Raw genomic sequence first — 20160 nt, forward strand, 5'->3', positions numbered from 1 at the left:
TGATGCTGGGAATCGAACCCAAGTCGTCTGTGTGTAAGGCAAACACCCTCCCCTGTTCTATCGCTCCTGTTCAAGGGGGCCCAGATTTCATCCCGACACTGCACGGTCTGCTGAGCGTGTGCTGGGAGATCCTTGGACCAACACGGACTTGAGTGCTGGGTCCCACGCCCCGGCCCCTCCAGCATCCTGCCACCCCCTTCCTCTCCCTCTCCTTCATGTGTGTATGTGTGCGGCATTGCCCATAAACCTGCAGGAAAATGAACATTCCCGAGTACCTATAAAGTGTATATAAATGTGTCACTGTTCATCAGACCCATTTGAAAGTGACACCGGTCACTACAATGTCCTTCTGAGATACATCTCTTTTATTATTTTTTTTGAGAGGTGGGGGACCCCTCGTGGTTTTCAGGGCTGACTCCTGGCTCTCCCCGCAGGAATCTCTCCCATCGGGCTCAGGGAACCATACAGGATGCCGGGGATCAAACCCAGGTCGGCCAGCGCAAGGCAAACGCCCTCCCCGCTGCACGACGCTCTGGCCCCCCTCTCTGAGTGACTGGTAACCCTGTCTATTCTCCTTGAACGTTTGATGGAAGATGACTGATACTTTAAATATTATCGAGTATGGGGCCAGAGAAATAGGACAGCGGGGCGGGCACCTGCCTTACTTGTGGCCGACCCAGGTTTGATTCCCAGCACTCCAGATGGTCTCCTGAGCACTGCCATGAGTGACCCGCACAGAGCCAGGAGCCAACCCTGGCACCACTAGGCATGGCCCCCATGCCTCAAAAAACAAAACTAGGGGCTGGAGCGATAGCACAGCGGGTGGGCGTTTGCCTTGCATACGGCCCACCTGGGTTCGATATCCAGCATCCCATAGGGTCATCCCTGACCGCCAGGAGTGATTCCTGAGTGCGGTGCCAGGAGTAACCCCTGTGCATCGCTGGGTGTGACCCAAAAAGCAAAAAACTGAAAACTAAATAAATTCTTAAAAAAAAAAAAACCAAAATTATTGAGTAGGGTTTCTTCTTGTTTTGGGACCACAGGCAACAGTCAGGCTCTGGGGTCCCTCCTGGCAGTGCTCAGGGGACCATATGGAATTCGGGGATTCAGGCCAAAGTCCCTGCATATGAAACAAAGCTCATCCTCCTTGGGCCACACCCTGTGCCGGGAGCCAAAAGATCAGTACAGCCTGACATGCAATTTAGGAATTAATTTCTTCTTGGAAAAATGTCAAAATATGTTGTGTAAGTTTCTGAGCTGTGTCCGAGATAACTGCCACGAGCCTGCCGTTAGGGTTCACACCCTGATTCACTGAACATCTGCATGCTTTGTTAATTCCCCATTTTGCCCACTTCCTCATGTAATCAATGATAAAAAGCTAGCTTGGGAGAAATAAATTTGGAGCTTGATCAGAGTCTTGTCTTGCTCCCATTCTTCTGTCTCTCTTTTTTTCCCACTCGTGCACCCTCTCCCGGTTACCCACGGTGACTAGTTCCATGAGTCGGGGCAACCCTGGATCTCTAAATTTAAGCAAAACTATTCTCAGGGCTAGAGCGATAGCACAGCGGTAGGGCGTTTGCCTTGCACGCAGCCAACATGGCCGACCTGAGTTCGATTCCTCCGCCCCTCTCGGAGAGCCCGGCAAGCTACTGAGAGTATCTCGCCCGCACGGCAGAGCCTGGCAAGCTACCCGTGATGTATTTGATATGCCAAACACAGTAACAACAAAAGTCTCCAAAGGAGACATTACTGGGCCCGCTCATGCAAATCGATGAACAATGGGAGGACAGTGACAGTGACAGTGACATTCTCAGGTAAGACATCAGAGGTGGGGCTGGAGCGATAGCACAGTGGGTAGAGTGTTTGCTTTGCACGCGGCCGACCCAGGTTCGATTCCCAGCATCCCATATGGTCCCCCAGCACCGCCAGGAGTAATTCCTGAGTGCAGAGCCAGGAATAACCCTTAAGCATCGCCGGGTGTGACCCCAAAAAGCAAAAAAAAAAAAAGACATCAGAGGTATCTTCAGGTATGGATTTGTGACATACACACATTAAATATCAAACCTGGGGCTGGAGAGTAGAGAGGGTACTTGCCTACACATGGCTGACCCGGGTTCAATTCCTGGCATCCCATGTGGTCCTCTGAGTCCTGCCAGGAGTGATCCCTGAGCACAGAGCAAGGAGTGAGCCCTGAGCACCCCCGGGTGTAGCCCATGAACAAACAAAAATATTAAGCCAACCTACCGATGTGTATATTTGTACATAAAAACAAATTTGCATATTTATATATCCGATGTTTTTGTTTTGGGCTGGAGCAATAGCACAGCGGGTAGGGCATTTGCCTTACCTGGGTTAGATTCCTTCGTCCTTCTCGGAGAGCCCGGCAAGCTACCGAGAATATCCCACCCGCACGGCAGAGCCTGGCAAGCTCCCCGTGGCATATTTGATATGCCAAACACAGTACCAACAAGTCTCACAATGGAGATGTTACTGGTGCCCGCTCGAGCAAATCAATGAACAATGGGAGGACAGTGCTACAGTGCTATGTTTTTGTTTGTATGTATAAGCATTTATATGTATGTTGGTTTGGTTTGGGGGTGACACCTGGGGGTGCTCAGGGTGACTCCCAGCTCAGTGCTCGGAGGTCAGTTCTGCGCTGGGCGTGGAACTAGGCCTCCTGCACACCAAGCCCACGCCGCAGCCCTCGGATCCATGCCCAGGCCTCAGGCCCTCTGCAGAGGCCCCGCAAGGGCTCGCCCTCCGAGGCAGAGAGGCGTGGCATGCATGCAGGGCACTCAGAACTGGAAACCTCACCATGGACTCCAGAGCGGACATGAGGAAAGTCACCACCATCCTGCTCTCCGACGGCTCCTCCTTCTCCACGGGGAGGGTGGACATCGCGACCTGGGCCATGATGCCTGGACAGAGAAGCGGCGAGAGTGAGTGGACGGTGGCGCACCGGCCCTGAGGCCACTGTGGGACCCAGCAGCAGGCAAGGTGCACACGCATGGTCTCCACGGCCAGCCTGCACCAGGGGCCACGCCCTAGAAGATGGGAGGACAAAGCCTGGGGGGAGGGGCCTGGGGGGCAGAGTAGCCTGTTTCTGCATCCTAGTGGCTGTTTCCGAGTTAAATCCTGGAAGACCAATCAGTGACCTGGAGAGTGAACACAAACCCTCCATTCTGAAGAGGCTCCATCAAGGATGGAATCCGGGGAGGAGGCTTGGGGCAAGTACAGCCTGTTGATTAGAACTATGCAGATCAGAGGCGGGGGGGGGGGGTGGATAGTACAGCGGGGAGGGGGTTTGCCTTGCACAAAGTCAACCCAGGTTCGATCCCCGGCATTCCATATGGTCCCCCGAGCACCGCAAGGAGTGGTCCCTGAATGCAGAGCCAGGAATAATTCCCTGGGTGAGGCAAAAAAATAAAAGTGAGAGAAAGAAAAAGGGGGGGGGGAGGGAGAAACAAAGAGAAAAAGAAAGGGAGGAAGAAGAGAGGAAGGGAGGGGAGGAGGGATGAAAAGAGGATGGGATCCCAACGAGACCCCGAGTCGCTGCCCATGAACGGCCTCTCTGGCTCTGATCAAGCCGTTTAATGGCCAAGATCCCAGAGACTCAGAAACAAATCTCAAAACACAGTGGCTTTTGGCAGAAATGTGTCCGGTCCCTGCAGTAGGTTATCGGTGCTGGGCCAACCCAGGTGGGAATAGGTTTCGTGCCTTGGCCTGTTCCCCCTGGTGGCCCAGTGGCCACCATCTTCCAGAAGCCACTGGGCAATCAGGTCTAGGCCCGCAGTGACAAGACACACTGGGCCTCATGGTATGGGGGTGGAGCCAGCCCTTTCCTCCCCGTCCCAACAAGACCCCAAGTCATCGCCCACAAATGGCCTCTCTGGCTCCTGATCAAGCTGCTTAAGATCCAAGAGACTCAGAAACAAATCTCGGAACCCAGTGGCTTTTGGCAGAAATGCGTCCGGACCCTGTAGTAGGTTACTGTCACTAGGCGACCCCAGGGGGGAAAGGGTGTTGTCCCTCCGCCTGCTCCCCCTGACCGCCATCCTCCAGAGGCCACTGGACAGTCAGGTTTGTCTCAGTGATGAGACACGCGGGGCCTCAAGGGGTGGGGGTGGAGCCGGCCCTTTCCTCCCTGTCCCAACGAGACCCTGAGTTGTAGCCCGTGAACAGCCTTTCTGGCTCCTGATCAAGCTGCTTAATAGCCATGATCCCAGAGACTCAGGAAAAAATCTTGGAACCCAGCAGGTTTTGGCAGAATTCTCTCCAGATTTAAGTGTTAAAATTTCGGAATTTCAAAATCGTTCAGCCACATGACATCATATGTTATTCTTAACCAGCAATAGAAAACAAATCTACTGTTGCCTTTTCGGCAGATCTGAGTGTTGGGGTAAAATCTCAAATAATAATGGTGGGTCTGGTGTCAAAATATTGAATGTGATCAAAGTTGAGAGAGAGTGATGTGGAAATCATCTGCCCCACAGGTAGGGGGAGGGTGTGGGATGGGGGTATACTGGGGTTTTTTGTTGTGGAGAATGGACACATGTGAAGATACGGGGGTTTCATTGTATGACTGAGACTTAAACACGAAAGCTTTGTAACTACTCTTACGGTGACTCAATAAATAAAATTATAAAAAAAGGAAAAAAAAAAGGAAAGAGGATGGGAGGGACAGAACTCACACCACATGCCCAAGGCCCTGTGTTCAATTCCCCGGCACTGCTAGGCATGACCCTGCCTGCCTCCACCCCCCACCCTGGAATGTTTACTCATTTTTCAAAGAGGTAGGTTGGGGCTGGAGCGATAGCACAGCAGGTAGGGAATTTGCCTTGCATGCAGCTGACCCGGGTTCGATTCCCAGCATCCCATATACACCCCCCCCTGAATAGCACCCCCCCCCCCCGAACAGTGCCAGGAATGATTCCTGAGTGCATGAGCCAGAAGTAACCCCTGAGCATTGCTGGGCGTGTCCCCAAAAGAAAAAAAAAGTGCCATTATTTATCAAAGAGGTAGGTGAGCTGGAGAGAGATTAATATAGAGTGTGGGGCAGTTGCCTCTCACACAGCTGAGCAGGTTTGACCCTGGGCATCCCATATGGTCCCCAAGTTCGCCAAGAGAGATCCCTGAGCAGAGCCAGGACTCAGCCCTCAGCATGGCCTGGTGAGGCCAAAAAAGGAAAAAAAAAAGTGAACAAAATAAGGTGGGCCCAAGGAGACAGAACAGAGCTCACAGCACTTCCTGAGCATGTGGCCGGCCGGCTTATGAACTGGCACCATATGTGGTCCCCTAGCAGCACCAGCTGCGACCGCCCCCCTCCCCCAATCCCGCCCAACAGGCGGCTGTGAGTCTCCCAGATCACTGACGGCCCCATGACCTCCAAATGCCTCCTTGGGGGAAAAAAAACAGTTTTTGTCTGATTCTTCCCCAGTGTCTACACACACACACACACACACACACACACACACACACACACACACCTGGCTCTGTGCTGGAGGCCACACACTGTGTGGTTGGTGGGCCAGAGATCCCACATGTGGGTGGCACGAGGGATCGAACTTGTGGCCTCACACGCACAAGGGCAGGCGACTCTGCCCCGGCCTTCCTGGGGCCACCTGGTCCCCGAGAAGGAGACCCTGAGTCAGAGAGGGGCCGGGGAGGCTGCATTTGTCCTCATTCAGAAATCAAGAGAGCCACGTGTGACGTGAGCCTGTCCACAGCCGAGAGGCTGTGCCGGCCAGGCCAGCCGCAGTCGAAGGCACAACGGCTCCTTGGGGCTGATGACACTGTCCTAAAATTGGCCATGACCATGGCAACAAACCCTGTGGGCAGACTCAGCACCGTGCAACTGAACAATTCTATTTTTGGGGTTCCCCATCAGCAACTGGACAGTGTCGCGGCCACCACTCAGAGCCTGGGACATGCTGGGCCCATGCCCCAAGTCTTCGCCTGCCTGCTCAGTCTCGGAACCATCTCAGTGGGTGAACTGCAGGTGTCTGAGGGGGTGTCTGCAAAGCAAGTGCCCTCCCTGCCCACCGCACCATTGCTCCTGACACCACCATCCCCCATTTGATTTTTAATATCTTTCTAAAACTCTTTAATAGCTTGATTATAAAGTTTAAATATAATTTATATTATATTGATTTTATATATTATGTTATGTTATATTTAATATATAGTATGTTATATTATACAATATAAATTATATCTGTCACTGTCACTGTCCTCCCGTTGTTCATCGATTTGCTCAAGCGGGCCCAGTAACATTATGAGACTTGTTTTTATTCGTCGATTGCCTCGAGCAGGCCCCAGTAACGTCTCCTTCATCCTAGCCCTGAGATTTTAAGAAAGTGCTATATTCAAGGCTCTTTAGGAGAATGAGACCCATCATTGTTACTGGTATTTGGCATATTGGGTACGCCACGGGGAGTTTGCCAGACTCTGCCGTGTGGGCAGGTTACATTCGGTAGCCTGCCAGTTTGTCCAAAGTAGGAATGAGATAATAAGATGTTACAATAAGATGTCGCGCGGCCGCAAATGCGGCCGCATGGTTCCAAGAGCTAATTTTTATAGTCTCTGAGTCTTGGCCGTTGATGGGATTACACAGCGCCAGGGGGCCAGTTGGTGGGTGTGACCCCCGCCTACTGGAATTCGGAGGATCTGGGTGGAGGATGCTCAGCCCCGATCTGAGTATGCGTGGAGATATTAGCCCCGGGACCCGCTTGCCTTTGTTCCTCTGCCGGTACCTTCAGGTGTGCGGAGAGTGGTCCCAGTAACATTATGAGACTTGTTTTTATATAAGTAAATTTTTTAATTATAAAAATTTTTGACAGCTTTATAAAAAGATAGGGGCTGGAGTGATAGCACAGCAGGTAGGGTGTTTGCCTTGCACACAGCCGACCCAAGTTCGATTCCTCCGTCCCTCTCGGAGAGCCTGGCAAGCTACTGAGAGTATCCTGTCTGCATGGCAGAGCCTGGCAAGCTCCCTGTGGTGTATTCGATATGCCAAAAAGAGTAACAATTCTCACAATGAAGATGTTACTGTACCCACTTGAGCAAATCAATGAGCACTGGGAGGACAGTGCGAGAGTGCTATGGTGCTTATTGAGGTAAAACTAATGGGACCAGGGGCTGGAGCGATAGCACAGCGGGTAGGGCGTTTGCCTTGCATGCGGCCGACCCGGGTTTGATTCCCAGCATCCCATATGGTGCCCCGAGCACCGCCAGGAGTGATTCCTGAGTGCAGAGCCAGGAGTAACCCCTGTGCACTGCCAGGTGTGACCCAAAAAGCAAAACAACAACAACAACAACAACAACAAAAACCAAACAAGATGATCACAGAGTTTCCTTCTTTGTTGGTTAGTGTGTTTGGGGGCCACACCCAGGGATGCTCAGGGCTGACTCCTAGCTCTGTGCTCAGGAATCACTCCTGGCAGTCCTTGGGAGACCCTATGGGTTGCTGGGGATCGAATCCTGGTCAGCTGTGTGCAAGGTGAGTGTCCACTCCGCTGAACTATCCCCCCTAACACATACAGTTTCCTTTTAATAAAGCTTCATTATAAGTATTTGTTGGTTTTGAGCACCTAGTGGTCATGAACTTGGAGGTTCACCTGACAGTACTCGGGGGACTACACTGCTGGGAACCAAACCCGGGCCTCCTGCATGCAAAACACACACTCCAGTCCTTTGAGCTATCTCTGCATCCCTTAATCACTTAATCACTTAATCACTTAACTTCCCGTTAGTCGTCGATTTGCTCGAGTGGGCGCCAGTAACGTCTCCATTTGTCCCTGTCGCGTGCTAGTGTAGCCCAATGGCATCTCTTCGCTCCGGGAACATGGAGGGCCTCAAACCGATCGTTCATGATCTTGACAAAGAAGTCTGACCATCTGGTAGGTGGGCGGCCACGCGGTCTCTTGACATCCCGTGGAATCCAATCAGTAACAGCTCTAGTCCAACGGTCGTCTTTAAATCTCTGCATCCCTATATTCTATCATTTAAATTTTTTTTTTCATTTTATTTATTTGGGCTGGAGCAATAGCACAGTGGGTAGGGTGTTTGCCTTGCAAGCGGTCAACATGGTTGACCCGAGTTCGATTCCTCTGCCCCTCTCACAGAGCCCGGCAAGCTACCGAGAGCATCTCGCCCACACGGCAGAGTCTGGCAAGCTACCTGTGATGTGTTCGAGATGCCAAACACAGTAACAATTGTCACAGTGAGATGTTACTGGGCCCGCTCGAGCAAATCGATGAACAACGGGAGGACAGTGACAGGACAGTGACAGTTTATTTATTAGGAGGAGGTTTGAGGAGGAGCAGAGCTTGGGAGCGACTCTGTGCTCGGGGACCATGAGAAGTGCCAGGAATCAGACAGGTTGCCCATATGCCTTAACCCTACATTCTCTCTCCAGTCCCTCCTTGCACACAGACAACTTGGGTTCAATCCCCAGCACCCCATATGGTCCCGAGCCTGCCAGGAGTGATCCCTGAGTGCAGAACCAGGAACAAGCTTGAGCACTGCCGGGTGTGGCCCATCCCTCGAAAAAATATTCCTTTTTTTTTTTTTGGCTTTTTAGGTCACACCCAGCGGTGTACAGGGGTTACTCCTGGCTCTGCACTCAGAAATTACTCCTGGCGGTGCTTGGGGGACCATATAGGCTGCTGGGAATCAAACTCAGGTCAGCTGCGTGAAAGGCAAATGCCCTACCTGCTGTGTTATTGCTCCAGCCCCACGAAAAAAATATTCTTTTGGGGGCCAGAGTGCTAGTATAGCAGGCAGGGCACTTGCCCTGCACACAGCCGACCAGGGGCTTGATCCCCAGTACCGCATATGGTCCCCCGAGCCCATCAGGAGGGATCCCTGAGCACAGAGCCAAGAGTGACTCCTGAATACCACCGGATGTGGCCCCCCAAACAAACAAAATTTAATAAGCACTTGGTTATTAACTCTAGTAGCTATTCACCCTTTCCACTGTACAACTCCATAGGTTCTTTTCTGTTTGTTCTGGGGCCATACCTGGTGATGCTCAGGGGTTACTCCTGGGCTCAGGAATCACTCGGGGGACCCTATGGGATTCCGGGGATCGAACCCGGGTGAGCTGCACGCAAGCCAGTGGCCTCCCTGCTGTGCTATCGCTTCGGCCCCTGCAGTCCCATAAGTCCTGACAGTCCTGCAGTCCCCCTAGATCAAGGTCAACACCTTCCTTCCCATCACCCCTAGATTCCTCTGCGCCCCTTTACAGGCAGTCTGGAAGCCCCCAAATCCCTGGCAATAACTGATCTGTCTCTGGAACTTCCCTGATTGCTGATATGTTGTGGAAATAGAACTCTAGAAGCCTGGAGGGAACTTTCTGCATTCATCCTTTTCACTGCTGAGCTGGCTCATTTCAGGGAGATAACAACATTTTCTTTTTCTTTTTTTTTGGGGGGGGGAGGGAGGAAGGGAAGGGGTCAGGAATGAAAACCAGCACCTGGTAGAAGCCACACCTGCCCTCTTGGCTCCGTCTGGGCTGTTGTTGCTGCACTGGGAACATGTGCTCCACGGCTGAGCCCTGGCCGCCCCCGCTCCTGTCCACTCTCATCTCTTTATTCTTTTGCCAGTGGAGGAACATCTGGTTGGCTGCGGTCCCTTGTGATGATGACGGACACCTGCCCCCATCCTGGCAGCCTGGGTTTTGGTTTCAGTCTCAGAGTCTACTCGGGCCCAGTATTCAAGGACCCTAGAGTACTGAGAATTGAATGTGCCCCCCTCACAGCGGGTAGGGCGTTTGCCTTGCACGCAGCCAACACGGCCGACCCGAGTTCGATTCCTCCGCCCCTCTCGGAGAGCCCGGCAAGCTACCGAGAGTATTCGATATGCCAGACACAGTAACAACAAAGTCTCCAATGGAGACGTTACTGGGCCCGCTCGAGCAAATCGACGATCAACGGGAGGGCCTTTACCTTTACCTTTACCTTTACCCCTCTCCGGCCACCCATGAGGAAAGCCTGGGCTCTGGGTCAGTCACTCAGGACACGGAAAGCTGGTCCACCCCAAGGCACAGTCCTGGTTCCCAAGTTTCTTCCCTGAGTTCAGGAAATGCTTCTGGTTCTGTATCAGAGGGCAGGGCCACCCCAGCATTGCACATTTGATTTCTGGGGAGTGAACAGAGGTCCATGTGGTGCCTCTGGGGGTTGAACCCAGGGTCTTCCACACCTAAGGCTGTGCTCTGGAACTGTTCTCAGCACCTCTGGATTCAGTTAACTTCTGTTGCTAACACTGGGCCTTTGTTTGTTTGTTTTGGGGCCACACCCTGTGAAGCTCAGGGCTGGCTCCTGGCTCTGTGCTCAGAAATCCACCTGGTGGGGCTCAGGGGACTCATGTATATAGTTCCTCAGGGGACGATATGGGATGCTGGGAATCGAACCCGGGTTGGCCACGTGCCAGGCAAACGCCCTCCTCACTGTGCTATTGTTCCAGTCCCATCCCATGTATACAGGATGCTGGGTGAGCTGCCCCAAGGCCAGCACCCTATCTGCTCTCTTATCACTTCTGATTTTGCATCTTCTAGCCCAAACCCATCTTTCTTCGGGGGACTCTGGGCGGGCTGCGGCCAGTTTGCTGAGAACTGAGTTACTGGTTACTGAAGGGGACGTTGTCCTTCAAGTTTGTGTCTTCCAGACAAAACCTGAATTATGCTCAAACTTTCTAAAGGCTGGGAAATAGCTCGGAGTGGGGGTCAGGGAGCGTGGCTGCACACACAAGGGCCCAGGTTTGATCCCTGTCACTGCCGGCACCTCAGTCTTCCCCCGTCCTGCTCTATCCACTATTACCGTCCACTGGGCATTCAGTGATCAGCCACTCAGCAGCTAGGATGTCTGGAAAATGTGTGTTGTATTTACATAACTTTGCATCTGAGCCACGCTTGGCAGTGCTCAGGGGTTTCTCCCAGCTGTGCAGTCAAGGGTCACTCCTAGAGGTACTCGGGACCTTATGGGGTACTGGGGGGTTCAACCTAGCCCAGCCCCAAGGCAAGGGTCTTATCCATTGTACTATTGCTCCAGCGCCATTTCCCCCCACCCCCCATATGGCAGGGGGACACCTCAAAGGGCCAGCAGGCAGTGACCCTTAGCAACTCACTATGAGCAGCCCTTGGGACCCCCAAACTCAAAATAAATCAAGTACAGGCCGACAGCCTGTGCTCTCAGATAATGCAGCAAGATCCCTTTAAGAACACAGTCCTGGGGGGCTGGATCAATAGCACAGCGGGTAGGGCATTGGCCTTGCACGTGGCCAATCCGGGTTCAATTCCCAGCATCCCATATGTCCACTGAGCACCAGGGGTAATTCCTGAGTGCAGAGCCAGGAGTAACCCCTGTGCATCGCCGGGTGTGACCCAAAAAGGAAAAAAAAAAAAGAACACAGTCCTGCCAAGGGCAGAAGATAGCACAGTGAGGAGGGCGTCTGCCTTACATACAGTCCAACAGGGTTGGATCCTCAAACCCACCCCCCCCTTCATGATTCCTGAGCCCCCACCAGGAGTGTCTCTGAGTGCAGAGTGAGGAGTAAACCCAGACTGTGCCCTCCCACCCAAACCAAGAACACACGCCACACGCCAAGCTCCTGTGTACACCTGCGCCCCCATTTGTAAGATGGAGCAAGGAACCGACTGTATTGAATTGCTGTGTCTGTCAGTTCATGTCCACACTCTCACAGTCCAATGTTACGGGGCCTCGCCACTGGACCTGGTATTGGGCCCAACTCTTTCCCTGGGAACCTTCTGGCAAAACCTGGCACAGAAACACAAAGGCATGACACGGGCCATCTGCCAGCCAGGGGGAAAGGGAGCTTTGTGTCAATTACAGCCTGAGGTCTGGGAGAGATACTGCTGGAAAACCGTTTAAAAAAAATAAAATAAAGGAACAGGCAGAATGAAGAGTAAAAACAAAACAAAAACAAACAAAAGAGTTGGCATAAGTTGTATTACCAGTAAAAATCTTAAAAATTAGGACAAGAGGGGCTGGAGTGATAGCACAGCAGGTAGGGCATTTGTCTTGCACGGGGCCGACCCAGATTCGATTCCCAGCATCTTGGGTCCCCTGAGCAGTTCCAGGAGTAATTTCTGAGTGCATGAGCCAGGAGTGACCCCTGTGCATTGCTGGGTGAAACCCAAAAAGAAAAAAAAAAGAGGCGCAAGATCAATAGTACAGAGGGGAGGGCATTAGCCTTGCATGCAGCTGACCTGGGTTTAATCTTTGACATCCCATATGGTCCCCTGAGAGCACTGCCAGGAGTAATTCCTGAGCACTGAGCATGGTTAGGTGTGGCCCTCAAACAAAACAAAACAAGATCTTTTTTTTACTTATTTATTTATTTGCTCGAGCGGGCCCAGTAACGTCTCCATTGGAGACTTTGTTGTTACTGTGTCTGGCATATCGAATACTCTCGGTAGCTTGCCGGGCTCTCCGAGAGGGGCGGAGGAATCGAACTCGGGTCGGCCATGTTGGCCGCTTGTAAGGCGAACGCCCTACCCGCTGTGCTATCGCTCCAGCCCAACAAAATCTTAAAAGTGAGTGCTTCAAAAGGATTATGAAGGTCAGAAAGGCAGAACAGCGAACAGTGAGAAGAGCTCTTGTCTTGCACCTAGCCGACCTGGGTTGGATCCCCTGCATCCCATACTGTCCTCTGAGCCTGCCAGGAGTGATCCCTGAGCGCAGAGAAGAGACAGCCCTGAGAACCGCTGGTGTGGCCCACCAAAAAGGTCAAAATGAGGATTGAAGAGCTAGGACAGCAGGAAAGGCGCTTGCCTTGCAGGCAGCTGACCCAGGCTTGATCCCTGGCATCCCATATGGTTCCCCTGAGCACCAAGTTATTCCTAAGGGCAGAGCCAGGAGTAACCCCTGAGCATCTCTAGGTGTGTCCGTCCCCTATACACACACATACACACACACACACACACCTTTCAAAAATATCAAAATTATAACTTTGTTTGCATCTTTTATTGAATAACCAACAGAGGAAGGAAACTTGTGCTTTGCAATTATGATTTGAAACATACCAGAATGGGGCGGCAGGGATACTACAGCACAGGGTGCCTGCTTTGCATGCAGCCAACCTGGGTTCCAATGCCAGCACCTCCATGTGGCCCCCTGAGTCCGCCAGTAGCGATCCCTGTGCTCAGTGTCCTACCAGGCGTGGCCCCCAAATAAAATCAAACAACCAAAGCCAAACATACCAGTACCAGATGAGAGAGATCATGCAGGGGGTACAGCACTTGCCTTGCACACATGGCTGACCTGGTTTCAATTTTAGGCACCTGAATTCCACCAGGAGCGATCCCTGAGCAGAGCCGGGTGTTGGCCCAGAAACCAAGAGGCAAAGAATAAAACATACCAGACATTAATAAAGGTAAGGTAAAGGTAAAGGCCCTCTCGTTGTTTATCGATTTGCTCGAGCGGGCCCAGTAACGTCTCCATTGGAGATTTTGTTGTTACTGTGTTTGGCATATCGAATACGTCACGGGTGGCTTGCCAGGCTCTGCCGTGTGGGCGAGATACTCTCGGTAGCTTGCCGTGCTCTCCGAGAGGGGCGGAGGAACCGAACCAGACATTAATAGAACACCCCAAATAAAACCTACTTAGAAGCTTTCCCACCAACTATTAAGAGAAGCCCCTGTCCAGAGGCCCCTGACAAGGCAGCAGGCACCTGTCTGCACAGTCAGCCGCAGCCCACACGCCCGATGGCCACTGAATCGGTTTTATGTTAAGTTGCAGCTCCAGCAGTGTCTGTGCCACACATAAAATAGGCTTCCTAAGCGTGCACATAAAATAATAGGCATAAGGACCAACAATTAATGAATCATCACTGTCACTGTCCTCCCGTTGTTCATTGATTTGCTCGAGCAGGCCCAGAAACATTGTGAGACTTATTGCTGTGTTTGGCATATCGAATACGTCACGGGTAGCTTGCCAGGCTTTGCTGTGTGGGTGAGATACTCTCGGTAGCTTGCCGGGCTCTCCAAGAAGGGCGGAGGAATCAAACTTGGGTTGGCCAGGTCGGCCGTGTAAAAGGCAAATGCCCTACCTGCTGTGCTATCGCCCCAGCCCGATGAATCATAGACATTTTATTTATTTATCTGATTTATTTGGTCTTGGGGCCACACCCAGCGATGCTCAGTGGTCACTCCTGGCTCTTCACTCAAGAATTACTTCTACTCGCGAGCAGCTCTCCAGCACGGCCATGGCTCTAGAGCCACAGAAACCAATCTCATAATTCTCTGACTCTCCCCAGAAATACTTCCAGGCTTAATAAGTAAAATATCAGAAATCCAAAATCGTGCATTTGATTCTTGTAACCAGCTGTAGAAACAAATTATTTCACAATGTCTTTTCAACAGGTTTGATTTCGGGGTGTAAGCTCTAAATAATAATGGTGCATGTTTTGTCGAAACAATGAATCTAATCAAAGTAGATAGAGTGTGAACTAGAATTCATCTGCCTCACAGGCATTAGGGGGGGTATACTGGGGTTCTTCTTGGTGAAAAATAAGTACTGGTGAAGGGAAATGTGTCTGATGATTGCATGACCGAGACTTAAACCTGAAAGCTTTGTAACTTTTCCCACAGTGATTCAATAAATAAATAAATTAAAAAAAAAAAAAAGAATTACTCCTAGGGGCTGGAGCAATAGCACAGCGGGTAGGGCGTTTGCCTTGTACTCAGCTGACCCAGGTTCGATTCCCAGCATCCCATATGGTGCCCCGAGCACTACCAGGAGAGATTCCTGAGTGCATAAACCAAGAGTAACTCCTGTGCATAACCGGGTATGACCCAAAAAAAAAAGTAAAGGCCTTCCCGTTGATCATCGATTTGCTCGAGCGGGCCCAGTAACGTCTCCATTGGAGACTTTATTGTTACTGTATTTGGCATATCGAATACGTCATGGGGAGCTTGCCAGGCTCTGCTGTGCGGGCAAGATACTCTCGGTGGCTTGCTGGGCTCTCCGAGAGGGGCGGAGGAATCGAACTCGGGTCGGCCATGTTGGCTGCGTGCAAGGCAAACGCCCTACCGCTGTGCTATCGCTCCCAAAAAAGCAAAAAAAAAAAAAAAAAAAAAAGAAAAAAAGAATTACTCCCAGTGGTGCTCAAGGGACCCTATCAGATGCCGAGGATAGAACCCAGGTTGACCACATGCAAGGCAAATGCCCTACCTGTTCTCCTCGTGCTCCGGCCCTTGAAGAAGTTTCTTTTAAAACAGAAAAATCGGGGTGTGTGTTTTGGGCCACAATGCTGGAAGCTGACTTCTGGCTTAGTGTTCAGTGCTCACTCTTGGCAGTGCTCAGGGGATCTATCTGGGGCGGGGGGGGGGGGGGATGAACCACAGTGCCTTAAGCTCTGTGGCTTGGTTTCTTTTCTTTCTTGGGCCATACCTGGTGGTACTCAGGACTTACTCCTAGCTCTGTGCTCAGGGATCACTCCCCAAGGGTTTGGAGGACCATATGGGGGTTGCTGGAGATTGAATCCAGGCTGCCCATGTGCAAGGCAAGAGCCCCTACCTGCTGGACTATCACTGACCCTGAATTTATTATTTTTATGATTATTATTTTAAAAAAATGTCTAGGGCTTTCCCATTCACTCCAAGGTTAATATTTACAGTCTTGATGTTAAACAGCTTTTTCTCTTTCTCTGCAGCTCAGCCCAGGCCCAGAGCGAAGGAAATTACAGAGACCCACGTGCCCATCTCATTCACTGTTCAGCAGAAACATGCCCAATACCCGCGTGGTGGGAGATGTACTGCTGGTGGCCAGGGCAGGGGTAGACACAGAGGGGCAGAGAGCCTAAGCCCAGCATGCTCTGGAGAGCCTGCATGGACACAGCAAAGTGGGAGCTCATAAAGGGAAAATACACCGCCAGCATCCTTGAAAAGGGCCAGGAAAGGTGTAGTCACCTGTCGGAGGGAGGCGGGCAGAGGCACACGAGCAAAACTCCCAAGAGTTCTGGCCTCAGCCGCACATGCGAGGGGAAAAGGCAGCTCAGAGAGAGAAGAGAGCACCAAATAAAGGGTGTTGGAAGGATCCTCCCAGGATGGGAAAAGCATGCTGAAAGTAGACTATAGACTGAACATGATTGCCACCCAATGCCTCTTCTGCAAACCACAGCACCCAAAAGGAAAGAGAGAACCAAAGGGAATGCCCTGCCACAGAGGCAGGGTGGGATGGGGGATGAGGGTGGGAAGGATACTGGGACCCGTGGTGGTGGAAAATGGGCACTGGTGGAGGGATGGGTATTTGATCATTGTATAACTGAAACCCAAGCACAAAAATTTGTAAGTCTACAACTGTACCTCATGGTGTTTCACTAATAAAAATTAAAAAAAAAAAGAGTTCTGGCTTCATCAGCAAGGCTACAGTTGTGCACACTCAAAGAGGGGGCACGAGGGCCCGAGGGCCAGCTCAGGGGTCCGGGAGCCTGCACCGGATGCTCCTGACAGAGTTTGAATCCCCAGCACTGTCGGGAGTGATCCCTGAGCACAGCCCCAAGAGGGAGGAAACCTGGAGCACAGCGGGGTGTGGCCCCAAAACCAGACAACAGAAGAAGGGGTCAGAGCTGGCTGGGAGAACCCACTCCCCGTCCTGGGCACCACAGCGGGCACCACCCGCTTAACTACCTCTCCCACTGGGAGGAAAAGGGAGAAGAATCTCCTGAGCTAACAGTCCAGCTGCCAGCTTCCACACTTACCTCCAGACACCCTTTGACCTCAGTCCACCAACATGAAACAAAATTTTTTTTTGCCTCCCCAAACAGTATTTGGCCTTTGGTAAATATTCCAGAGCAGAAACCCATGTGCACTGCTCACAAGAGACATGCGGGGACAGCCACCATACCCACCAACACATGAGAAAGGAAAATGAAAAAGGAAAATGGCGCAACCTGGCCCTGGAGTATTTCAGCCAAAGGAAAGAAAGAAGCCAACACACTAGGCACTTTGCAGGCGAATTCTCCCCTCCAGGAAACCACCAGAAGAGGAAGCGTCAAGGTTTATCTGCAGTCACAGTCAAGAGTGGGGAGAAGGGGGAAGGGATAAGAAAATCTGCTTTTGGGGGCGAGGGGGTTGACAGCCCTCTAAAGACTGTGCAATGGGTGCACAGCTCCCTGAGGAAACTGAAAAAATCACAAATACATCATTTGCTTTGGGGGGGAGGGTGTCTCAGGTTGGTGCTTGAAGGACCAGGCGCCACCTGGAACCTGGGGCTCCTTCATGCAAAGCACATGCTCCAGCCCTTCCAGAATGACCATCTCAGTCAACATTAGGGCTGGAAGAGCCATGAGGAGCCAAGGAACAGTGGGGTGGGCACGTGCCTTAGGGGGCGGGTTAGAACCTGTTTTGATACCCTGCAACCTCTGGGCACCTCCTGAGCATCGCTGGGTGTGGTCCCCAAACCAAACCAAACCAAACCAAAAAAGGTGAACTGGGGCTCCAGCGATTGCACAGCGGGTAAGGCGTTTGCCTTGCACGCGGCCCACCCGGTTCGCTTCCCAGCATCCCATATGGTCCCCGGAGCACCGCCAGGAGTAATTCCTGGGGCTGGAGCAATAGCACAGCGGGTAGCGCGTTTGCTTTGCAAGCGGCTGACCCAGGTTCGATTCCCAACATCCCATATGGTCCCCTGAGCACCGCCAGGGGTGATTCCTGAGTGTGGAGCCAAGGAGTAACCCTTGTGCATAGCCGGGTATGACCCAAAAAGCAAAAAAAAAAAAAAAAGGAGTAATTCCTGAGCGCATGAGCCACGAGTAACCCCGGTGCACGGCCCCGTGTGACCCAAAAAGCAAAAAAAAAGGTGAACTGCATGGGCCGGGGCATCAATAGTCCAGCAGGCCGACCCAGGATCCATCCCCCCAGTGCCCCCCAACCCCCGATTTCTACGGCGTTCCCTTGAACAAAGATCGGGTTTGGACGGCAGAGAACACAGCCCCGGTGGGCTCTGTCCTCCTCCGACGCTAATGCAGAGCCAGGGCAGCTCACGAGCCGCGATCCTGCTGCGTCCTCCCCACTCCCCACACGCACCCCCCACCCCAAGCACCGCACCAACTGGCGCGCGAAATCCGACGGCCGGGTCGCGCTGCGGGAGGCGCCCCGGGCGCGGTCACCGGGCAACCGGGAGGCCCGCCCCCCCCGCGCTAGCCAATCAGACGCGCCCGCCCGCCGCGCGAGAGCCGAGACCTCCGCGGCCCCGCCCCCTGCCGGCGCTCGCCCAATCCGGAGGCCGGCCCGGCCCGGCCCGGCGCGTGCGGCCGCGGCCCCACCGCCCGCCGCCCGCCGCCCCACCCCCACCCCGGGCCGCGCTCCGGGGGAGCCGCGGGGGCGCCTCTCGCCGCCGCGCCCGCCTCGCCCGCCCCGCCCGCGGCCCCGGAAGGCGGCGGGGCGCGGTACCCACCTGCGGGCGCCTCGGGGCCGGCCGCGGGACGCCGGGGCGGGCGGGCGGGCGCGCGCGCGCGCGGCTGCTCCCGCTCTTCTCCCCCTGGCCGCGCTCTCCCTTTTCGCTTTTCCGTTTCTCTCTTTTTTTTGGCTTCCTGGAGGCGGCGTCGGTGCGGGCGCCCGAGCGCCCCAAGTGGGAGCCCGCGTTTCCGGCCGCGCTCGGGGGGCCGCGCCGCGCCTGCAAGCCCGCGCGGAGGGGCGGGCGCGTGTCCGCGCGGCGAGCGCCGCCCCCAAACGGGGCCGCACTCGGGGCTCGCGGGCCGCCGCCGCTGCCGCGGGGGGCTCCTTTGGGGGGTCTCCCCGGCGGCGCTCGGGGCTTGCTTGCACCTGGCGGGACTCGGGGGGCGGGGTTGGGGACCCCCCCAGCGGGGTGCCGGGGATCGAACCCGGGGCGGCCGCGTGCAAGGCCAGCGCCCCCTCTAACCCCCGCCAGTTCTTGCTCCAGCCTCCTGCTGGCCCAGGGACCTTTGTCCTTTTTAAAAATAGGCCACGGGAGGACAGGCTGGTGGAGACGTGCGACCAATTAATTGCAGGTTGTGTATTTTTTTGTGTGCAGGGAGGGAACTACACGCGGCGTTGCTCGGACTTCACTCTTTTTTTTTTTTTTTTCTTTTTGGGTCACACCCGGCGATGCTCCGGAGTTCCTCCTGGCTCATGCACTCAGGAATGACTCCTGGCGGTGCTCGGGGGACCATATGGGATGCTGGGAATCGAACCCGGGAGGTCCAGGTGCAAGGCAAACACCCTACCCGCTGTGCTATCGCTCCAGCCCCTAGGACTTCACCCTTGGCGGTGTGTGTGTGGGGGGAGGGGAGAGGGGGGAGGGACGTTACTGGACTCCTACCCGCAGTACCACAGCTGCAGCATCTCCCCCCCACTTCCCCCCCCCCCCCCCCCCCCCCCCCCCCCGCTGGATGGAACTCATGCATGCAAGGCAAGCAACTGTCCCGCTGAATTTCAGTTCCACTCCTGCTATATTTAAATCAATATCTGGGTTAGAAGACAGTACGTTTGTTTAGGGATTTTTTTTTTTCAGTCTATCTCGTTACTTACAAACGTTTTTAGAGACTGGAGAGATAGCTTGGTGGGTAGGGTGCTGGCTTTTGCACAGGCTGGGCCTCTAAATCCTGCCAGGAGTGTGATCTCTTAGCACAGCTAGTGTAACCCAAACCCCCCAAAATAAGTGCATCTTTGTAGATGCACCAGTAGAGTATGTGTATGAGATTCTGCATACACACACTTTCCCCTACCCACAAATCTTACCGGTAGGTGTGCAAGCCAAGTAAATTGGAGACAATCGCACTGCAACAAAGGGGAGGTCTTGTTCTCCAAAACCTAGAGAGCTTCTCTACCAGCAGAAAACTGAATCTAGCTGGGATGACTGACACTGATGGTGCTGGGCGGGCGCTGCTGCCGGGAGAGGCAGACTTGCCTGAATTTCAGTTTCTCTGCCTTAATTTCTCTATTAGCTTGTGAATTCAGTGCAGTTCCAATAAAAAACCCCTGTGGGATTTTTGATGCGAAGTGACAAGATGATTTTAAAATTTCCCGTGGAAGTAAATGTTATGAACAGCACTTTTGTAGAAGAATAGGCCGTTCGCATAAAAATCAGAAGGTTTGATGAACTTGTCATGGTTGAAGGCTGGTCATATTATTCCTCAGTAGTAAGGGACTTCCAGCATTTCCAGGACCAGAGAGATGGT

General features: G+C 53.1%; 1 protein-coding gene across 1 annotated transcript in view; it reads right to left on the minus strand.

Moving 5' to 3' along the window:
• LOC130045006 (general transcription factor II-I repeat domain-containing protein 2-like) overlaps positions 1–18661 on the minus strand; it is a 62150-nt gene extending 43489 nt beyond the window's left edge. Inside the window, exons 1-2 of the mRNA XM_056137710.1 lie at positions 18417–18661; positions 2815–2918 (exon numbers count right to left, since the gene is read on the minus strand). Coding sequence (XP_055993685.1) covers positions 2815–2913 — 99 coding nt within the window. The 5' untranslated portion in view covers positions 2914–2918; positions 18417–18661. The remainder of the gene's footprint in view (positions 1–2814; positions 2919–18416) is intronic.
• Between the last annotated feature and the right edge of the window lie 1499 nt (positions 18662–20160).

Source organism: Sorex fumeus, unplaced genomic scaffold (genome assembly GCF_029834395.1).
Source record: "Sorex fumeus unplaced genomic scaffold, SorFum_2.1 ptg000126l, whole genome shotgun sequence".
In the NCBI taxonomy this organism is placed as follows: Eukaryota; Metazoa; Chordata; class Mammalia; order Eulipotyphla; family Soricidae; genus Sorex; species Sorex fumeus.